The 18,052-nt window shown below is 34.0% G+C and overlaps 2 protein-coding genes across 6 annotated transcripts in view; one reads left to right on the top strand and one right to left on the bottom strand.

Annotated features, from left to right (window-relative positions):
* Nucleotides 1-13,144, top strand: part of mapk8a (mitogen-activated protein kinase 8a) — a 13,978-nt gene extending 834 nt beyond the window's left edge. Inside the window, exons 1-12 of one of the 5 annotated variants that reach the window (XM_077730317.1) lie at nt 4,327-4,564; nt 6,777-6,943; nt 7,074-7,203; nt 7,394-7,452; nt 7,552-7,690; nt 8,086-8,251; nt 8,463-8,534; nt 9,237-9,419; nt 9,526-9,650; nt 9,741-9,804; nt 10,654-10,731; nt 11,370-13,144. In XM_077730317.1, the coding sequence (XP_077586443.1) occupies nt 6,822-6,943; nt 7,074-7,203; nt 7,394-7,452; nt 7,552-7,690; nt 8,086-8,251; nt 8,463-8,534; nt 9,237-9,419; nt 9,526-9,650; nt 9,741-9,804; nt 10,654-10,731; nt 11,370-11,554 (1,323 nt within the window). In that variant the 5' untranslated portion in view covers nt 4,327-4,564; nt 6,777-6,821 and the 3' untranslated portion in view covers nt 11,555-13,144. Of the gene's footprint in view, nt 1-4,326; nt 4,565-6,776; nt 6,944-7,073; nt 7,204-7,393; nt 7,453-7,551; nt 7,691-8,085; nt 8,252-8,462; nt 8,535-8,892; nt 8,965-9,236; nt 9,420-9,525; nt 9,651-9,740; nt 9,805-10,653; nt 10,732-11,364 lie in introns of those variants that run through there. The other 4 variants (XM_077730315.1, XM_077730316.1, XM_077730314.1 and 1 more) reach the window with 4 other exon arrangements.
* Nucleotides 12,496-18,052, bottom strand: arhgap22a (Rho GTPase activating protein 22a). The gene is made up of 10 exons (XM_077730313.1): nt 17,888-18,052; nt 17,070-17,266; nt 16,741-16,828; nt 16,327-16,434; nt 15,915-16,125; nt 15,714-15,846; nt 14,938-15,011; nt 14,573-14,694; nt 13,634-14,507; nt 12,496-13,544 (listed from the first exon to the last, which is right to left on the bottom strand). The coding sequence occupies exons 1-10, from the start codon at nt 17,934-17,936 to the stop codon at nt 13,334-13,336; spliced, it is 2,067 nt and encodes a 688-aa protein (XP_077586439.1). The 5' UTR covers nt 17,937-18,052; the 3' UTR covers nt 12,496-13,333.

Raw genomic sequence — 18,052 nt, 5'->3', positions numbered from 1 at the left:
TATATATATATATATATATATATATATATATATATATATATATATATATATATATATATATATATATATATATATATATATATATATATATATATATATATATATATATATATATATATATATATATATATATATATATATATATATATATATATATATATATATATATATATATATATATATATATATATATATATATATATATATATATATATATATATATATATATATATATATATATATATATATATATATATATATATATATATATATATATATATATATATATATATATATATATATATATATATATATATATATATATATATATATATATATATATATATATATATATATATATATATATATATATATATATATATATATATATATATATATATATATATATATATATATATATATATATATATATATATATATATATATATATATATATATATATATATATATATATATATATATATATATATATATATATATATATATATATATATATATATATATATATATATATATATATATATATATATATATATATATATATATATATATATATATATATATATATATATATATATATATATATATATATATATATATATATATATATATATATATATATATATATATATATATATATATATATATATATATATATATATATATATATATATATATATATATATATATATATATATATATATATATATATATATATATATATATATATATATATATATATATATATATATATATATATATATATATATATATATATATATATATATATATATATATATATATATATATATATATATATATATATATATATATATATATATATATATATATATATATATATATATATATATATATATATATATATATATATATATATATATATATATATATATATATATATATATATATATATATATATATATATATATATATATATATATATATATATATATATATATATATATATATATATATATATATATATATATATATATATATATATATATATATATATATATATATATATATATATATATATATATATATATATATATATATATATATATATATATATATATATATATATATATATATATATATATATATATATATATATATATATATATATATATATATATATATATATATATATATATATATATATATATATATATATATATATATATATATATATATATATATATATATATATATATATATATATATATATATATATATATATATATATATATATATATATATATATATATATATATATATATATATATATATATATATATATATATATATATATATATATATATATATATATATATATATATATATATATATATATATATATATATATATATATATATATATATATATATATATATATATATATATATATATATATATATATATATAATATATATATATATATATATATATATATATATATATATATATATATATATATATATATATATATATATATATATATATATATATATATATATATATATATATATATATATATATATATATATATATATATATATATATATATATATATATATATATATATATATATATATATATATATATATATATATATATATATATATATATATATATATATATATATATATATATATATATATATATATATATATATATATATATATATATATATATATATATATATATATATATATATATATATATATATATATATATATATATATATATATATATATATATATATATATATATATATATATATATATATATATATATATATATATATATATATATATATATATATATATATATATATATATATATATATATATATATATATATATATATATATATATATATATATATATATATATATATATATATATATATATATATATATATATATATATATATATATATATATATATATATATATATATATATATATATATATATATATATATATATATATATATATATATATATATATATATATATATATATATATATATATATATATATATATATATATATATATATATATATATATATATATATATATATATATATATATATATATATATATATATATATATATATATATATATATATATATATATATATATATATATATATATATATATATATATATATATATATATATATATATATATATATATATATATATATATATATATATATATATATATATATATATATATATATATATATATATATATATATATATATATATATATATATATATATATATATATATATATATATATATATATATATATATATATATATATATATATATATATATATATATATATATATATATATATATATATATATATATATATATATATATATATATATATATATATATATATATATATATATATATATATATATATATATATATATATATATATATATATATATATATATATATATATATATATATATATATATATATATATATATATATATATATATATATATATATATATATATATATATATATATATATATATATATATATATATATATATATATATATATATATATATATATATATATATATATATATATATATATATATATATATATATATATATATATATATATATATATATATATATATATATATATATATATATATATATATATATATATATATATATATATATATATATATATATATATATATATATATATATATATATATATATATATATATATATATATATATATATATATATATATATATATATATATATATATATATATATATATATATATATATATATATATATATATATATATGTGTATATGAAGTGGTGGAAGAGTGGTGGCAGGTTTGGGTTCAATCCCGGGTCGTTCCTCACTGTGTAGAGTTTGCATGGATGGGGGTACTCGGTTTCCTCAAAACACATCCCAAAAATATGTATGGTAGTGTATTTGGAAACTCTAAATTACCCAAGGGTGTTAGTTCCTGTGATTGGTTGGCCATCGATTCAGGGTGTCCCCTGCCTTGAGCCCATGGTGAGGTGGGATAGGCTCCAGCACCCCACCACAACACTTACATAGACCTAGCATATCGGCCTCAAAGTTCTGAGATCAAGAATGGCTGGCCAGCAATTCAGGGTGTCCCCCACCTGGTGCCCGTAATTGGCTGTGATGAGATCCCAGTCACCTCCAGCACTCGTGCAATCCGACATTGCCAATATCATGTTAATTCTAGACACCATGCACTTATCTATGTACTCCTCCCCCTTGTAATGCCAAACAGTGTCATTCAAAACTGATAATCATTATTTTGTTTATTTTTGGTGAAAATTCGATACGGGGTGCAGTGGAACTGCAGATATACCTATGCTGTAGTACCGTATTGTGCAGAAACTATTTAATGTATACTGTAGCATGCACAGTCCCATATACCGTACTGTATGTATGTGTAATTCATTCATTTACACTACCTAACAGTAAAAACAAAGGACACATTGAAAATGGTCACTATTTTAAATTTATTGCATGCATCATTGACCTTGAAGTGTGAGTAGTATGTGGGGTCCGCACATTAGCGTGTGTGTGTGGCGAGGAGGGGAGGGAGTGGGGGTTGCTGCACAAATGTGGGTCGTCAGCAGTCCTTCCACTTGTGCAGTGAAACATTTTGCAACACGTACATTTTTATATGTATAAGTGAAAATAATCCTGTATTCTAATAACATTTCAATTTAACACAGCAAGGAAAGCAATTTCCCTACAAAATCTCTGAAAGATGTCAGCATTTTTTGTTGTGTTTTTCAGATTTTATGAAACCTAATACTGCCCTATTGTTGACCGGCGACCAATCTAGGGTGTAGTCTGCCTAGTCAGCTGTGATAGACCCTAGCAACCCTTGCAAGGATGTGCGTTTCAGATGATGAATGAATGCTAAACTGCTTTAACTAACTGCTAGGGGTGCTGGAGCCTATCCCACCTGACTTTGGGAATGAATTAATTAAACCTAATAACACAAAGTATAACAATGTATTGTCTGTCAGTGTTTATGTATTCAGTGTATGCATTGCATATGCAGTAAATGGATACATTATTAAAAATATACGCTTTATGACAGGTGGCCACATATGGAGTGATAAGTGATAGATACACAGACAGAAAGAAAGACAGGCAGATAGATAGATAGACGGATGGATGGATGGATGGATAGGGCGGAAGGAAGAACTGATGGAGGTAGGTGTGTCTCTATGGAGTAGTGACGTGTCTTTGCGCATGGGCATGGTGTCCTCGCTGCTCCCCGGCCTGTCAATAGCAGCAGGCGGATGGAAACGTAGGCAAGCAAGTGGATCGGGTGAGGTCATGTGTTTTTAAGGAACCCAGCGGACTCGATCAGCCTTCCCCGGCAGGATAAGTGCATTGCCCCCCGCTCCGGGAACGTTCGAGCGGCTCATAGCAACGCGGGGATCTCCGTTAGGCTTCCGCGGCCGAGGTAAGATTACGATCGGAGTCCTCCCACCCCACCCCCGTCTCCGGCTTCTGCTTCGTTTTAGGACGTGCTTATTGTTTGGCCGTGGGGGAAGGGTCGTGTGTCATTTTACGTATTCACGCGCTTTTGCACGACAGGCAGATCCTTGCTCTTGATCCTTTTTTTTTCCTTTTTAATATACTGGTGAGCGGAGAGCTTGCGCGTATGGAGAAACGCCCCTTAAACAAGCACCACCGTCGTATGGCGACATGGGATTCATTACATCGACTATAATGTCTTCCTGTGCGTCGTTGCTGAGTTATTATGTGTGCTCATGCATGGCTCCTGTTCCCCCTCTGCGGTTTTCCTGCAGCCTCCTGCGTGGATCTGCTTGGGGGGGTCATGTGGCCAAGGTTAACTCGTCATGGAAGTCGTTACCCTAGGGATGGGATGAACAAGAGGGAATTTATTGTCTTGGTTTATTTTAATGCTGATAATACCTGAACAAAATATTCTTTATTTTTAATGATCAAGTATTTATATAAGAAAATGAGACGACATGTCGTTGCAATGTATGTTCATGACTTAATCCAGGGGTGGCAAACATGTGGCTCTCAAGACGCATGCGGCTCCCGGCCTAAATGAATGCGGCTCTTTGCTGCTTATCATATTTTGTGCATAGTGTGGCTCTTTGCCTTGTTTCATGTTCCACTTTTTTCATTCTTTCTTAAAAAGATAGACACTGAAATTCAAGAGGGCCCATTAAAAACATAATAAATTACATTACATAAAATAATTTAGCAGTTTCTTTAGGCTGTCTGCATCAAGCCTTTTTTACATGGTTCCCATAATAGTGATTTTCTCTCAATGGGCCATTATGACTGGGAAAATCTATGCAATACAATTTTAGACCCCAATAACATTTACAGATAGCTCTAATACCATTTAAAAAAATGATAATCCATCTCTATGCAAATATTTAACAATGCACCTATGTCTGGTGCATAAGTCTGGTGATTACTGGCAGATGCCCATAGCAGGAAATGTCTCCCAGGAAACTGGTCTGGCCCATGATTTTAATATATGTCCTACTCCACAGCCATCCATGTGGTCCAGACCTCTTGGCTGCTGCACTGCTGAATAAATTTCAATGCAGCTTGACAATATTCAGTTAATGCGCAGCACAAAAGCATTCGTGTCAATACAAAAGGATGGAAGTTACTAAAAGCCGTTTCTTCTGTCTCCCTACACTGTCCTGATTCTCCGTCATTGTAATGGATTGCGGGTCTTCCAAATGACGACAATGACATGAGTAGTAGTAGTAAGAGCACTGGCTCCTCTTTCATTGCTGAAATATTGCATCAATGTTTTGTTGTGTAACACAAGCGTGTCTATTTTTATGTGACGACTGAGGCGGATGCTCCAGACGTCTTCGTGACGTCGGAAGAACAGACGGGGAGCTGAGTCATTTTTCTTTGGCAATTACAGCCTTCACATGGTCTGTGTGTCGGCAAGAGTGGCGTAGCAGGAAGCAAAGTGTGTGTGTTTGTGTGTGTGTGTGTGTGTTGGATTTACAGTGTTCAAGTTTGGAAATGTTGACTTTTTTGGTATTTAAGTTGTGATTGCATTTTGGATATCGGAAATAGTATAACCAAACCTGACGGAATGTTTCAATTTGTAAGAGGCAAAAATATATATATGAACATGTACAGTAGAAGTACCATGCATTGAAATATCTAGTTTAAAATGTTTGGTTTGACCTTCCAATTCTGTTTGAGAATTTTCTATTGGGAGATAAGGTAACTGCTTTGAATGCGAGTCTGCTGATTTTTGTCATCCTAGTTGAGACTGCTCTTTCTTTAAAACCAAGTGTCCTGTAAACTGAAGAGAAAAAAGGAAACACCCTCACACAAGCTCATTTTATTCTTACTGACATGGGTTCGACTGATAATAGGTCTGGCAGTTAGATGAGTTTTGTTCTATAATAGCCGCCAAGCTCACTTGCAGGAGTGATGTTTGATGTGATGCAGTTGATCTCGCTGTTCTTTGCCCTCCTGTCGTCACTACTGATGATAGCAAGAGTTCCATTTTACTGTGTTTGCTGAGCGGCCAAGGCATAAATGCTGTGCTTGGCTGTTGTTTGAAATACTGCAAGCTTGGCTTCAAAAGTGCTTCCTTTGCTACAAATACCATCATTTCTCTCTTTTCTTTCTCTGTTTGTCTATTGTGCTCACAGAGGACATTTTTGGATGCACAGAGAGTAGTGATCGAACATTTCACCATGAATAAGAACAAGAAAGAGAAGGAGTTCTACAGCCTCGATGTGGGAGACTCCACGTTCACCGTCTTAAAGCGATACCAGAATTTAAGACCTATCGGGTCAGGAGCACAGGGAATTGTGTGGTGAGTCCAGAATCTTCCCATCTTTTTTTATGGTTGCTTGACAACATCAATTTTAGTAAAATGTCTCTGTCTTGTTGACTTAAACCATACGACAAATGACATCACTACTTGTTTTTTGTGTGTTCTAAAGCTCTGCTTATGATCAAGTCCTTGAGCGAAATGTGGCAATCAAGAAGTTAAGCCGACCGTTCCAGAACCAGACGCATGCCAAGAGGGCATTTAGAGAGCTCGTCCTCATGAAATGTGTTAATCACAAAAATGTAAGAATGCAATTGCTTTTACAATTTGTCTTTCTCCCTGCTAAGCCAATGGGCACACTCCTTCATGCATCACAACCACAAATTTGTACCAAGCCTACATTTGTTAATAAGAATGTCTATAAATTCATCAGGAGAATGTTACACCGTGCTATGCCCAATTTTTAATGTACCTTTTTTTTTCTTCAAACAGATCATCGGCCTATTAAATGTTTTCACCCCCCAAAAATCATTAGAAGATTTTCAAGATGTGTAAGTGGCTCATTTGCTTTTCTTTTTTTCCAAACTGTACAATTTATATCTCAGCTCTTGAATTCCCAATTCAATTGATTTTTTTTAATACATTTACAGTTACTTGGTAATGGAGTTGATGGATGCCAACCTGTGCCAGGTCATTCAGATGGAGCTTGATCATGAGAGGCTGTCTTATCTGCTGTATCAGATGTTATGCGGTATCAAACATCTCCATGCCGCTGGCATTATTCACCGGGTAAATGTTGGCCAGTTAGAACTCTGAAATGAAAATGCTTTTCACACAAAGCATTCATACAATAACAGGGAATGAAAATGTGTGTTCCGTGCTCCTGTGATGTCAGACTTAGTAATTACAAAAGAGAAAACTTGTTAACATGAAGACATTTTTGACACATAAGGTAACACCTCCAAAAAATGTCATTGCAATGTGTCAGAAAAGTAGAAAACTGCAAATAGGTGAGTTTGTTAGGGAGTGAAGGGGGACAGACTTCAGTTTGTGTGCAAACCTGGGGTTACAACAACCTTTACATTGGGATTGTGAAATATAATGCAAGCGGGCCTATTATTGGAACAATTCTTTGGTTTATTTTAGCAAAGTCACATGTCGACTGTTTCATTCCCTCTCGTTAGGATCTCAAGCCCAGCAACATTGTGGTCAAGTCAGACTGTACACTGAAGATTTTGGACTTCGGCCTGGCTCGAACAGCTGCCACGGGTCTCCTCATGACGCCCTACGTGGTGACGCGATATTACAGAGCCCCAGAAGTCATCTTGGGCATGGGATACCAAGCCAATGGTATGTTTGCTCGCACCCGGCCAATGACGGTTTTCCTGGCATTAGACTTACTGAATTATATAACATCTTGTATCTTGTAGACTGACCTTTTATAAAGAAAGCTGTTCTTTTCTTTGACAATTTGCTGTGAGCTCACTAACAAGCATCGGTCTAACTTGTTGTCGTGTGTTCCTCTCTACTCTTTTTTTTTACTGAATAATTTAACCACTAGTGGACATTTGGTCTGTTGGCTGCATACTGGCTGAAATGGTTCGTCATAAAATCCTTTTCCCAGGACGGGATTGTATCCTTGTGGCTTCCAATTTACTTCTTAATCCTCTCCGTCTTTGTCAAGTGTTTAAGTCATTTACCATTGTTGGAATCCTTACTAACACAGCGAAAACTAAAAATCTGCTCAATATTAAACAACTCAATTCAAGACATTCATTTTATGACCTCCCTTTTTTTATTTTAAACCTTTATGGCCTCGTCATAGTCTGTGTCTGTTGTCTAATGCATCTTGCATGTGCTGCATGCTTTTCATTTCTGAACACAGCGTCAAAGTCATTATCTTCATCCATCTCATCTTTGCTTGTTTTATTATTTTATTTCATGCCTCTGTTTGCATGTCCACTTGTGAATCATCTGAACGTCTAAACCAGTGGACGTTTGGTCAGTGGGCTGCATAGTGGCTGAGATGGTCAGGGGAAGTGTTTTGTTCCCCGGCACTGATCGTATCCTTTCCCCATCATTTGTGCTCCAATTCGTCATTGCCTCATTCAGTGTGAAGAGAACCGACAGCATTCACTATGATTTAGATAGAAACCCTCTACCCCTCGCCATCGACATCCACATTTTTAATTTGACTGTCACTTGTACTTGTGGGTTTATATCGTCATATTTATAAGTCACACTATATGCATTCTTTGGCTCCATTATTTTCATAAATATGGCATGGCTGGGTGCACAATCAAAAATTGTATTGCCCTTAACGTGTTGGCATCAGACATTGACCAATGGAACAAAGTCATTGAGCAGTTAGGCACCCCATCTCAGGACTTCCTCATGAAACTGAACCAGTCAGTAAGAACGTATGTGGAAAACAGGCCACGCTACGCTGGATATACTTTCGAGAAACTTTTCCCCGATGTTCTCTTCCCTGCTGATTCTGATCACAACAAACTGAAAGGTACTTCTATTATTATGGGCGCAACGGCAGTCATTTATCAAAGCAGAATTTGCACCTCCACATGATCAATAGTGAAACCGCATTGCAATTTGTTTCTACCACTCAGCGAGCCAAGCGAGAGACCTCTTATCTAAGATGTTAGTGATCGATGCCTCCAAGCGCATATCTGTAGATGAAGCACTACAACACCCTTACATCAACGTTTGGTATGACCCAGCTGAAGTGGAGGCGGTAAGTTGTTTTTCGCACGTATGTATTGATTGTTTATTTTTATTTATTTTTAATAAAATGATTCATATTGAACCCTAATGCCTTCCTCAGCCACCGCCCAAGGTTCTTGACAAACAGCTTGATGAAAGGGAGCACACTGTGGAGGAATGGAAAGGTGCGATAACATTTTCATCCTCATCCCACTGTCAGTTTAAGGCTTTGAGGAATTGGTTTCCAGTGTTATTAATGATTCAGAAACCTGGTTTCCGAAGCTCATGTACGGAAGTTAAACAAGCACGTATTCAGTCGAAGGTTTTGCCAGAAAAATGAGGATGATCCTAACCATAAACCTTGAGTAAAGTACAGTTTATGTGTCCATTTGTTTTCTGTACTGCGCATCTTGATACATTTTATATGGCTATTGAATAAGGCGGCAACATACAATTGTTTTGCAAATGAACTCATCACTTTATTTAATGTGATGTTAGTATTTTCGCTATGATACAAAGTCCCGAGAAAAGGTGGAGTAGTAGAAATAATCTGTAAATAAACCTAAACCTTTTACCAAAGCAAAAGTAGATATTCATTATCATTTCATCAAGGACTAGAGAAATATTTACTGTTAAGAGGCTCATAGAAGGAGATTTGGACAATATTTTTGGTATTCATTGTCAACGGCAAGCAGTCTTTTGATGCAATTTATTCCACAACTTCAAATTGTACCGGTACAGTCTGTCATAAACAGACTTGAAAACACAATTTTCTCATGTTTTCTATGAGGTGGAGTTGTTGCTTTTCTTTTTGAGCGTCCAAGCTGACCTCATCCTAAACTCTACCTGGTGATAATGACCCAGCACTCATTTTAGAAGGGTCACGCCACCATACGCCAGGTCCAAATTAGAAACATGATTCGGTTTGGAGCGTGCAGAATGCAAAACACAGCTGGAGTGCACGGAAAGAGAGGCAGCAGTCCAGACGGTATCGTGTGCTAATCAGTGCTTCCTCTCTACTTGTCCATATGTAGGGCTGATCTATAAGGAAGTGAGTGACTGGGAGGAGTGGTCAAAAAATGGAGTGATCCGGGGACAGCCATCTCCTCTAGGTGAGTCATCTTTATAACTTTAGGTCAAATGACTTTGTCATTGGAGCGCTTTTCATCGTGGTGCCAAGACACTTATTGAAATGGACTTTTTTGAATCGTAGTCAAGTCTCCCTCTGCCTTTTCTCTATCCTATTTTCTCTATCATAAATCGGGAGGGCCGATTTTAACTCTAGACCCCTCATGGTCCCAGAGAAAAATATCCATAAGTTGGTAAAAATGTGAAAATCCATGCTAAAACTTATTAAAGGAAGCCACTCTTGCTAATAGGACTCAGCACTGAAGCAAAAATAAAAGGTAGTTATAATAGGGGTGACCCTACTTAGAGATTTTTCTATTATCGCGGCCATTTCTGGTCTATATTACCTGCGATATTCGATTGATTACTGCAATGAAATTCTTTTTTTGTCTTTCTTGGATTTATATTGATGACAATGACTTTAGACTATAAATATAGGCGACAGAGTTTTCAATTAGAATATTTTCAGCTGGTGTTGTACTATAAGTACAATACAAAAAGTGTGCCACAGCACAACAAAACGGTTAGGAAACACTCCTCTAGCATGTACCACAGACCTTCCCTCACCACATCTCGCGTACTTCGATGAAACCTATGCGTTGACGTGTTTTTCGCAGCACAGGTGCCGCAGTGATCGATAGCCCCCCTCAACCAACCGCTTCATCTTCCTCTTCCTCTTCAGCCAACGATGTATCGTCCATGTCCACGGAGCCCACTGACCCTAGCAGCGATCCCACCGTGATCTCGGAAACAGAGAGCAGTCTGGATAGCCACACCTCTCTTGGTGCTCTGGCGTGTTGCAGATAACACACACACACACACACAGGCAAGCATGCACATCCTACATGCACGCACACCTTTATTCAAGCGTAACCTTTCATCGATGCACCTGACAGTGTTTGAGATGGGAGTTTTTCCAGGTAAATGAAAGATCTCATGTTAGTTTGTAGAGTTGCAATTTCAATGTACAGTTTGTTGTTATTGCCCAATACTACTGTAAATGATTGTGGTTTTAAATTGTATCATTTTTTTGTATTTTTGCTGCAAAAAAAAAAAATAGTATGTTTTGATGTGAACATTATAGGTGTAATGAAAGTGAGGCGTTGAAATTTCCCCATTGTTTTTGAGTTCCAGTGCGACAGTGAGATGGCACACTGCTTGTTTTGTTATCATTATTATTGTTTTTAATATTCCTGAAATAGTATTGCAGGATTTTGTTTTGGGGTGGGGGGGAGTGTGACGAGACATTTGAATGAAGCCACTATTAAGCAAAGGACTTTTTTTTAATGTGGATATTAACCTTTCTCTCAAGATCCTAGTCATTTTTTCTTCTTCAGCTTATCATGTAGATTAATTCATCAACTAGTTCTTTTTTTTAATGCACCATACTGTAAATCTAACATATTTACTAAATCAGTCATATTTTCTCTTTGAACAGGGTGAATGTAAATCCAATACATGGCAACGTGCTGGTTTCAAAATTAGGCTGTCATTATATAGCAAAACGAGCATTATGTGGGACATTGCTCATATGGCTCATGGATTTCCGGTATTTAATATTATTTAAGTGCCCTTACTTAGTTCCCTATTGTTTTTTTTTTTCTCTTAGTTCTCTCCGCAGCAGAGTTGAGTTCTACCTCTCAGAGAAACACACCAAACAAAACACACACACACACACACACACACACACACACACACACGTGCAAACATTGATTGATTTACATTTGTTCTGTATATATTATTTATTTATTTATTTATTCCAAATGCAATTGCATTTGTTGTATGTAATGTACATGTCGCTCCAAAGTGCTGTTTCCAATGCATTTGTTTCCTGTATTTCATTGCATTGTTTTCTGTGAAATACAATTGGTAGATTAGTCAATAGGATGTACACTAATCTAGATGTACTAGTGTGTGTATGGGAGTTAGCAATCAAGTCATTTTCAGCCCTCCACAGTTGTTCCCTTTAGATGTGTTTGATGATTCGACGGTCCTAACTGTGTGCCGTCCTTAGAATTATGATGTTAGGGCACTCCAAGCAGTAACTTTTTTCCCAGTATGCACTCGGGGAATGAGATGCATGTCTTCGCACTTTCTGGTCCATACCTGAAATGCCTGTTGTGGCGGCCTCCAACATACATCATGTGGTTCTCCTCTCCTTACCATTAACTATAGAGTAATTGTCACACATTGAACAAAGTGCAGGAGAAATAAAGTCTTTTAACTGGGATAACATGTCACTCTTCTGGTGGCTTGCAAAGCAATGCAGATGAAATATTAAACCTGTGAGTTTTTTTTTTTTAAGTGGAAAATTGTATGGAGCTGTCAGCGTACAAAACGTTAAAAAGGGAATACTGCACCTTCAACTCTAGCCAATAAAAAAGAGCTGAATTTGAACACCTGTGTTTGTTCTTTTTGTCATTTTTGTGACTTACTGGAATAAATAAAATAGATAAAATTGAAACGATAGATGATGTACTTTTCATTAATTTCATATTTTGTGTTGTATTCTGAGATTTTGGCCATGTAAAATACCTTTTGTCCAGTGTATTCGTTTTTCAAAGACTTGAAGGTGAAAAAAGGTGCCTAGCTGGGCTTTGTTGCCAGGCATTCCAAAGATGCAAAGAAGTCTTCCATCTCCTTCCGGAGGAGAATGTTTCGGTTTTCTGCATCTTGGCGTCCGCGCTCTGAGTTCCTGAATCGAATCTCCAGCATATGGTAACGTTTTCTCTCCTGATCGAGCTCCTTCTCAAGTTGATTTATCCGAGCCCGGTGCTTGGAACATTTCTCCTCCAACCTTAAATATGAGATACAGTACATGATTAATTTCTATAGGCATCATTGGCAATAACAAATCATCAAAAGCAAAATATAAGTTCATCTTACTTGCAAATGCTGTATTCAAAGCCCACCCTTTGTGCCTGCAGCTCATGTTGTAACTCTGTGACAAGCTTTGTTAGCCCATCATCAAGAGCTTGACTTGTCTCATGATTCAGTGCATTTAAACCATCACTCTGTGATACTTTTTGGTTTTGCGCCTCAGTTAATGAGATGTCAAAAACAGTCCAAATGGAAGAGCTTTCAGCAGGCAAACTTAGCGTGGAAGAAGGGACATTGTCATAGGCGGACAGTCTGTGCGACGGGTGAAGGATTCTCTGAGCGGGTGGCGTCCAAGGAATGTCCCTATTGTGTTCTCTTTGAGATATTTTGGTCTCTTTGAGCGAGAGGGTTGTCAAGGATCGAGGTGAGTATTTTAATTTTGCGCCAGATGAGGTGGTGCGCCTGTGTGCTTGGAGGGATGACATCCCATTCATCAGCCAGTTTCTGTCACCTGTTGCTGAAACATCGCCAGCCGATCCCCCAATGTTTCCCCTTGAACCATCGGAACTGCCCTTAAAAGAGCACTTCCCAGCAGAGAGGATGTTAGATTGTTGAGTGAGGCTATCTTCTTCCTCTTTATTATCACTTGTTTGACCATTCACATTCTCCTCTGTCTTTCTCTTGACTAGAACCGCTTCATCTTTGTGCAGGGTAGTGACAGATGGTGTCAGTATATCGTCCTTGGAAGAGTTAGACACTTGAAGACTTTCCTGAGGGGGAACCGTGATCTCTTGTTTAAGCCATTCCACTTTCCCTTTTGAGAGAGAATTGTTTTTGCACAATGAAGGATTCTCCATCGTAGTTTCAGGGTTGTCGAGACCGTAAAGTCTGGCGTGTTCAATGATAAGCACAGTCATTAGGTGTTGCAGCTGTGGATTCCCTGTTTAAGGTTAAAGATGATGGTTATTGACGTAAAATATGGATAGACTGATGGTTTTATTTTACCTTCCGTCAGGGTCACCGGGTCCTCCACTCTAGGCCGAAGCAGGCTGGCTCCAAAGACAGTGGCAAGGTTCTGGATGCTCATATTATTTGCGTCAGAGTGGGACAGGACTTCATACAGAAACCTGAGTACATTAGAACCAGCGACAGCTTTAAACATGGCTGAAATTCTGTCTCATGAGAAGTTGAGTCATGATGCTGACAGCTGTTTTCGGCATAGGTTGCAGGGAAAATATGCAACTCTAAACTTGTGCAGTCAATGTGATTCCTTTTACATACTAGATGCCTTGCACGTGGGTCTGATGAATGACACATTTCTCACGTCAACTAATCAATCAAGACCTAACCAATTATTCTGCAAGACTTACCGACAGATATGTTCAAGAAGGTTGAAGTTGACCTTTGGAAGAAAGTTCACATGCTTGCCAAGCTCTATGATACCCTTTGGAGGAGAAAAATAAAACTTTATTAAAATATTCAGAGATAACTACAGTTATGAACTTTGACTATAATTTTTTTTTGCTTCCTTTAGCCAGAAATGTAAGAGAATAGTAATGAGATTTAAATACACCACAACAGCCCACACCCATTCAAAAGAAGAGAGCTGTAGGGAACCTATGGCTCAGGAGCCCTATGTGGCTCTTTTGATGGGTGTATATGGCTCTCCTCAAACCTGTGTGGTAAAAAATGGGAATATGGGCACCAATGGGAGCGTCACGCCGGCACTGTGGCGCCGAAACTATCTCTAGCGCCTTTTTTAAATCATAATTTTTCTTCATTAGACACTTCTGTATGCGTACTCTCATTGATATTCATTGATTAGCGACAGTGAAATAATGTTCTCCAAAAAAATCTGACTTTTTTTTTTACATTCAAAGTGGTGAAATGAATAATAAATGCTCACATTTTCATGTATTTTTACTTTTAAATTCTTAGTATGACTCTCAAGGAATAATGTTTGAAAATATGAATTGTTTATGGCTCTCTTCGTCAAAAAGGTTCCCGACCCCTGGTTTAGGGTAAGATTTATTATACCCCCATAAAAAAAAGCTAATATCTGGTGAATGGTCAACTTTGAACCCCAATCTTCGACTACGGGATGACATGCTCAACATTCCACCACATTCTTTTTTTTTTTAATTACCATTTCTCTGTCCTTGGTAATAAGCATTGCACAAGAGAGAAATTGTGCATACTTGGTGAAAGGGATCACAGGTTCAGGTAGTTCCCCTAAATACAGCATGAGGAGGGACGCTACTGTGTGGACGTCAGCGGCACTGAAAGGACAGTGAGTCACATATAGTAATGACATCTGCAGATACTGTGTCGAAATTGGTTGACTCACCTGTCAAACAACAAATTCTCCCCGCGATAAAATGCATCTTGCAGTTCTCGAATGTGAACGTTGTGCCCAGGTGACCTGAAAAGGCCTTCTTTTCGAAGCCCGTGTTCACGTATGAAACTCGTGCAACGTTCCACCAAGGCAGGCACCATTTGTTGTGTCCCAAATTGTCCCTCATTGAGCATAGTCTCCTCTATGTGCTGCCCGAAGATACCTAAAGCAGCAGGACAGAGGACAACTAATGATGACACATTTTCTGAAGCATTATTGACACAAATAAAAAAAAGAGCTTCCCCTTTACAAATCGTCTAGTACATTTTTGTCTTCTATTTTATCATAACTTTGAGTGTATCTAAGTTGTTGGTGCAATAAAAGTGCATTCATTGAAATATACGCAGGATTTCAAGAATTGTACCTCCACCGTGTAGGGCCCATATCGCTTTGTAAATGACTCGAACCCATTCTTCTACGTCACTTTCAGAGTTGGCCATCAGTAGAAATGATTCATGGTTTCGATCGCCTTCTATGGGATCCAATGAAAAGGTCATAAAATATCATTTTGAAATGTCATGATGATACTTTCATTAGTGTCAGCATCTCTGTAATACAGTACAAAACAGACTGTCTGCAACTTCCCAGCATCATTTATCTGTCTGACACTTTTCTTTAACCAATTTAGGTATAGCTATGAACTATGAAAACTATTGCATTTGACCAGTTCTTGAAGTTCATGATCAAGTTTATGTTTTATATTTTTCCGTTTATTTTGATGTAACAATTATTGCAGCATCACATTCACATTCACATATATTCTCATTAGTTAACCCACCTGCAACTATTTCAAATAAATGACGTCCTGGCTCTTCCTGATTGATGGCCAGCTCACTGACCCGGCTGCCCATTAGAGGAATAAATCCCTGGTTAAAAAAAATGGGGGATCATTGGTATGGCAAAAGCATATTTGGGTTAATGTAATAATGGTGATATTCAACGGCCAGTGCGGGTTCCTATACTGGGATATCTTATCATTTAGAAAGAGATAGCTAGTTCTAAATCTTGACATTTCACTTTACTTTGAAGTAATAAATAGTCATATGAATCCATAAACCTTGATTATGGATGAAGTCAATGTTAAATTACCCTGCACTCAAATATTACCTGTTCTTTGGTCTCATCCTGGTCTTTGTAGTAGTACAAAGCCTCAGCCTTGAGGACAAACCAACGTAGTTGCCAGTTTTTTAAAATAATGCGTTGTCTTTTAAGCCAGCCTGTCTTGAGTACCTTCTCTTGGTCAAGAGGAGAGCAAGGCCTGGAGCTACGGGATGACTCTCCAAAGACCATGCTCTTAGCACATGCTGTTTTGGGATACAGGACATAATAAATTGAAATGACTTGACAAGACATATTGGGAACATAAACCCTAAAGAATAACATTTTGGAATGTTTTAAATGCAAACCTTTTAGATACTATCAGCATGGAAATTTGAATTGGCCAAATGTATCTTGAACAACAGTTTTTTTTTTAAACACGTGTGTACAATATGCAGTCATTTAGTTCGTATAAAGTACTGTAAAAATGGTGGGATTATTTCTCGCCTAGTTTAAAAATATTCTCATTTAGCAAGTCCTACAATCCTAAAATAAAGGTATCTATAAGACTTGTGTTCAGTTATCTTAAGATGAGGTTCTGTAACCCACATTTTCAAGCTTGTCTTTACTCCATATTAATTTGCTATGCTTAAAAAAACAATGAGTTGGTGAGTTGCCAATTGGTTTCAAAGGATAACTGTTAATATAATAAAGACATGTTGAAATTGATGAGGGTGTCACATAGACAAATATACAATCATATACATCAATGTACCATCACTCAACTGCCTGCAAATGTCACAAAAAGAAAAGTGAAGATAATGTTATTATTATTATTTTTTTATCAAAGTACTGATAGTATGTCATTGCAACAAGGTTTTTCTTACCTCGGCGAGCCTGTCTCATCTTGGGGCTCAGCATAGTTGTGGGTTGCATCCCTCCATTTACACATACTCTTGCAGATGCCTCGCCCTTTTACATCCCCTTGCAGCATCTCTCAAGCACTTGGACAGACTCTGCTTGATACCAGGCACGTTTCCAAGCACTTAACC

Source organism: Stigmatopora nigra, chromosome 12, assembly GCF_051989575.1.
Source record: "Stigmatopora nigra isolate UIUO_SnigA chromosome 12, RoL_Snig_1.1, whole genome shotgun sequence".
NCBI lineage: Eukaryota > Metazoa > Chordata > Actinopteri > Syngnathiformes > Syngnathidae > Stigmatopora > Stigmatopora nigra.
This window is presented reverse-complemented; position numbering and strand designations above follow the sequence as displayed.

Bases quoted from the DNA above. Each gene is read 5' to 3' on its own strand.
- arhgap22a (XM_077730313.1), bottom strand. From the start codon at position 17,936: ATGCAACCCACAACTATGCTGAGCCCCAAGATGAGACAGGCTCGCCGA. The intron at 16,126-16,326 runs GTACAATTCTTG...CTGCTGCTTTAG, and splicing joins ATGGGCCCTACACGGTGGAG to GTATCTTCGGGCAGCACATA. The intron at 15,012-15,713 runs GTAATTAAAAAA...TCTCCTCCAAAG, and splicing joins TTACCAAGGACAGAGAAATG to GGTATCATAGAGCTTGGCAA.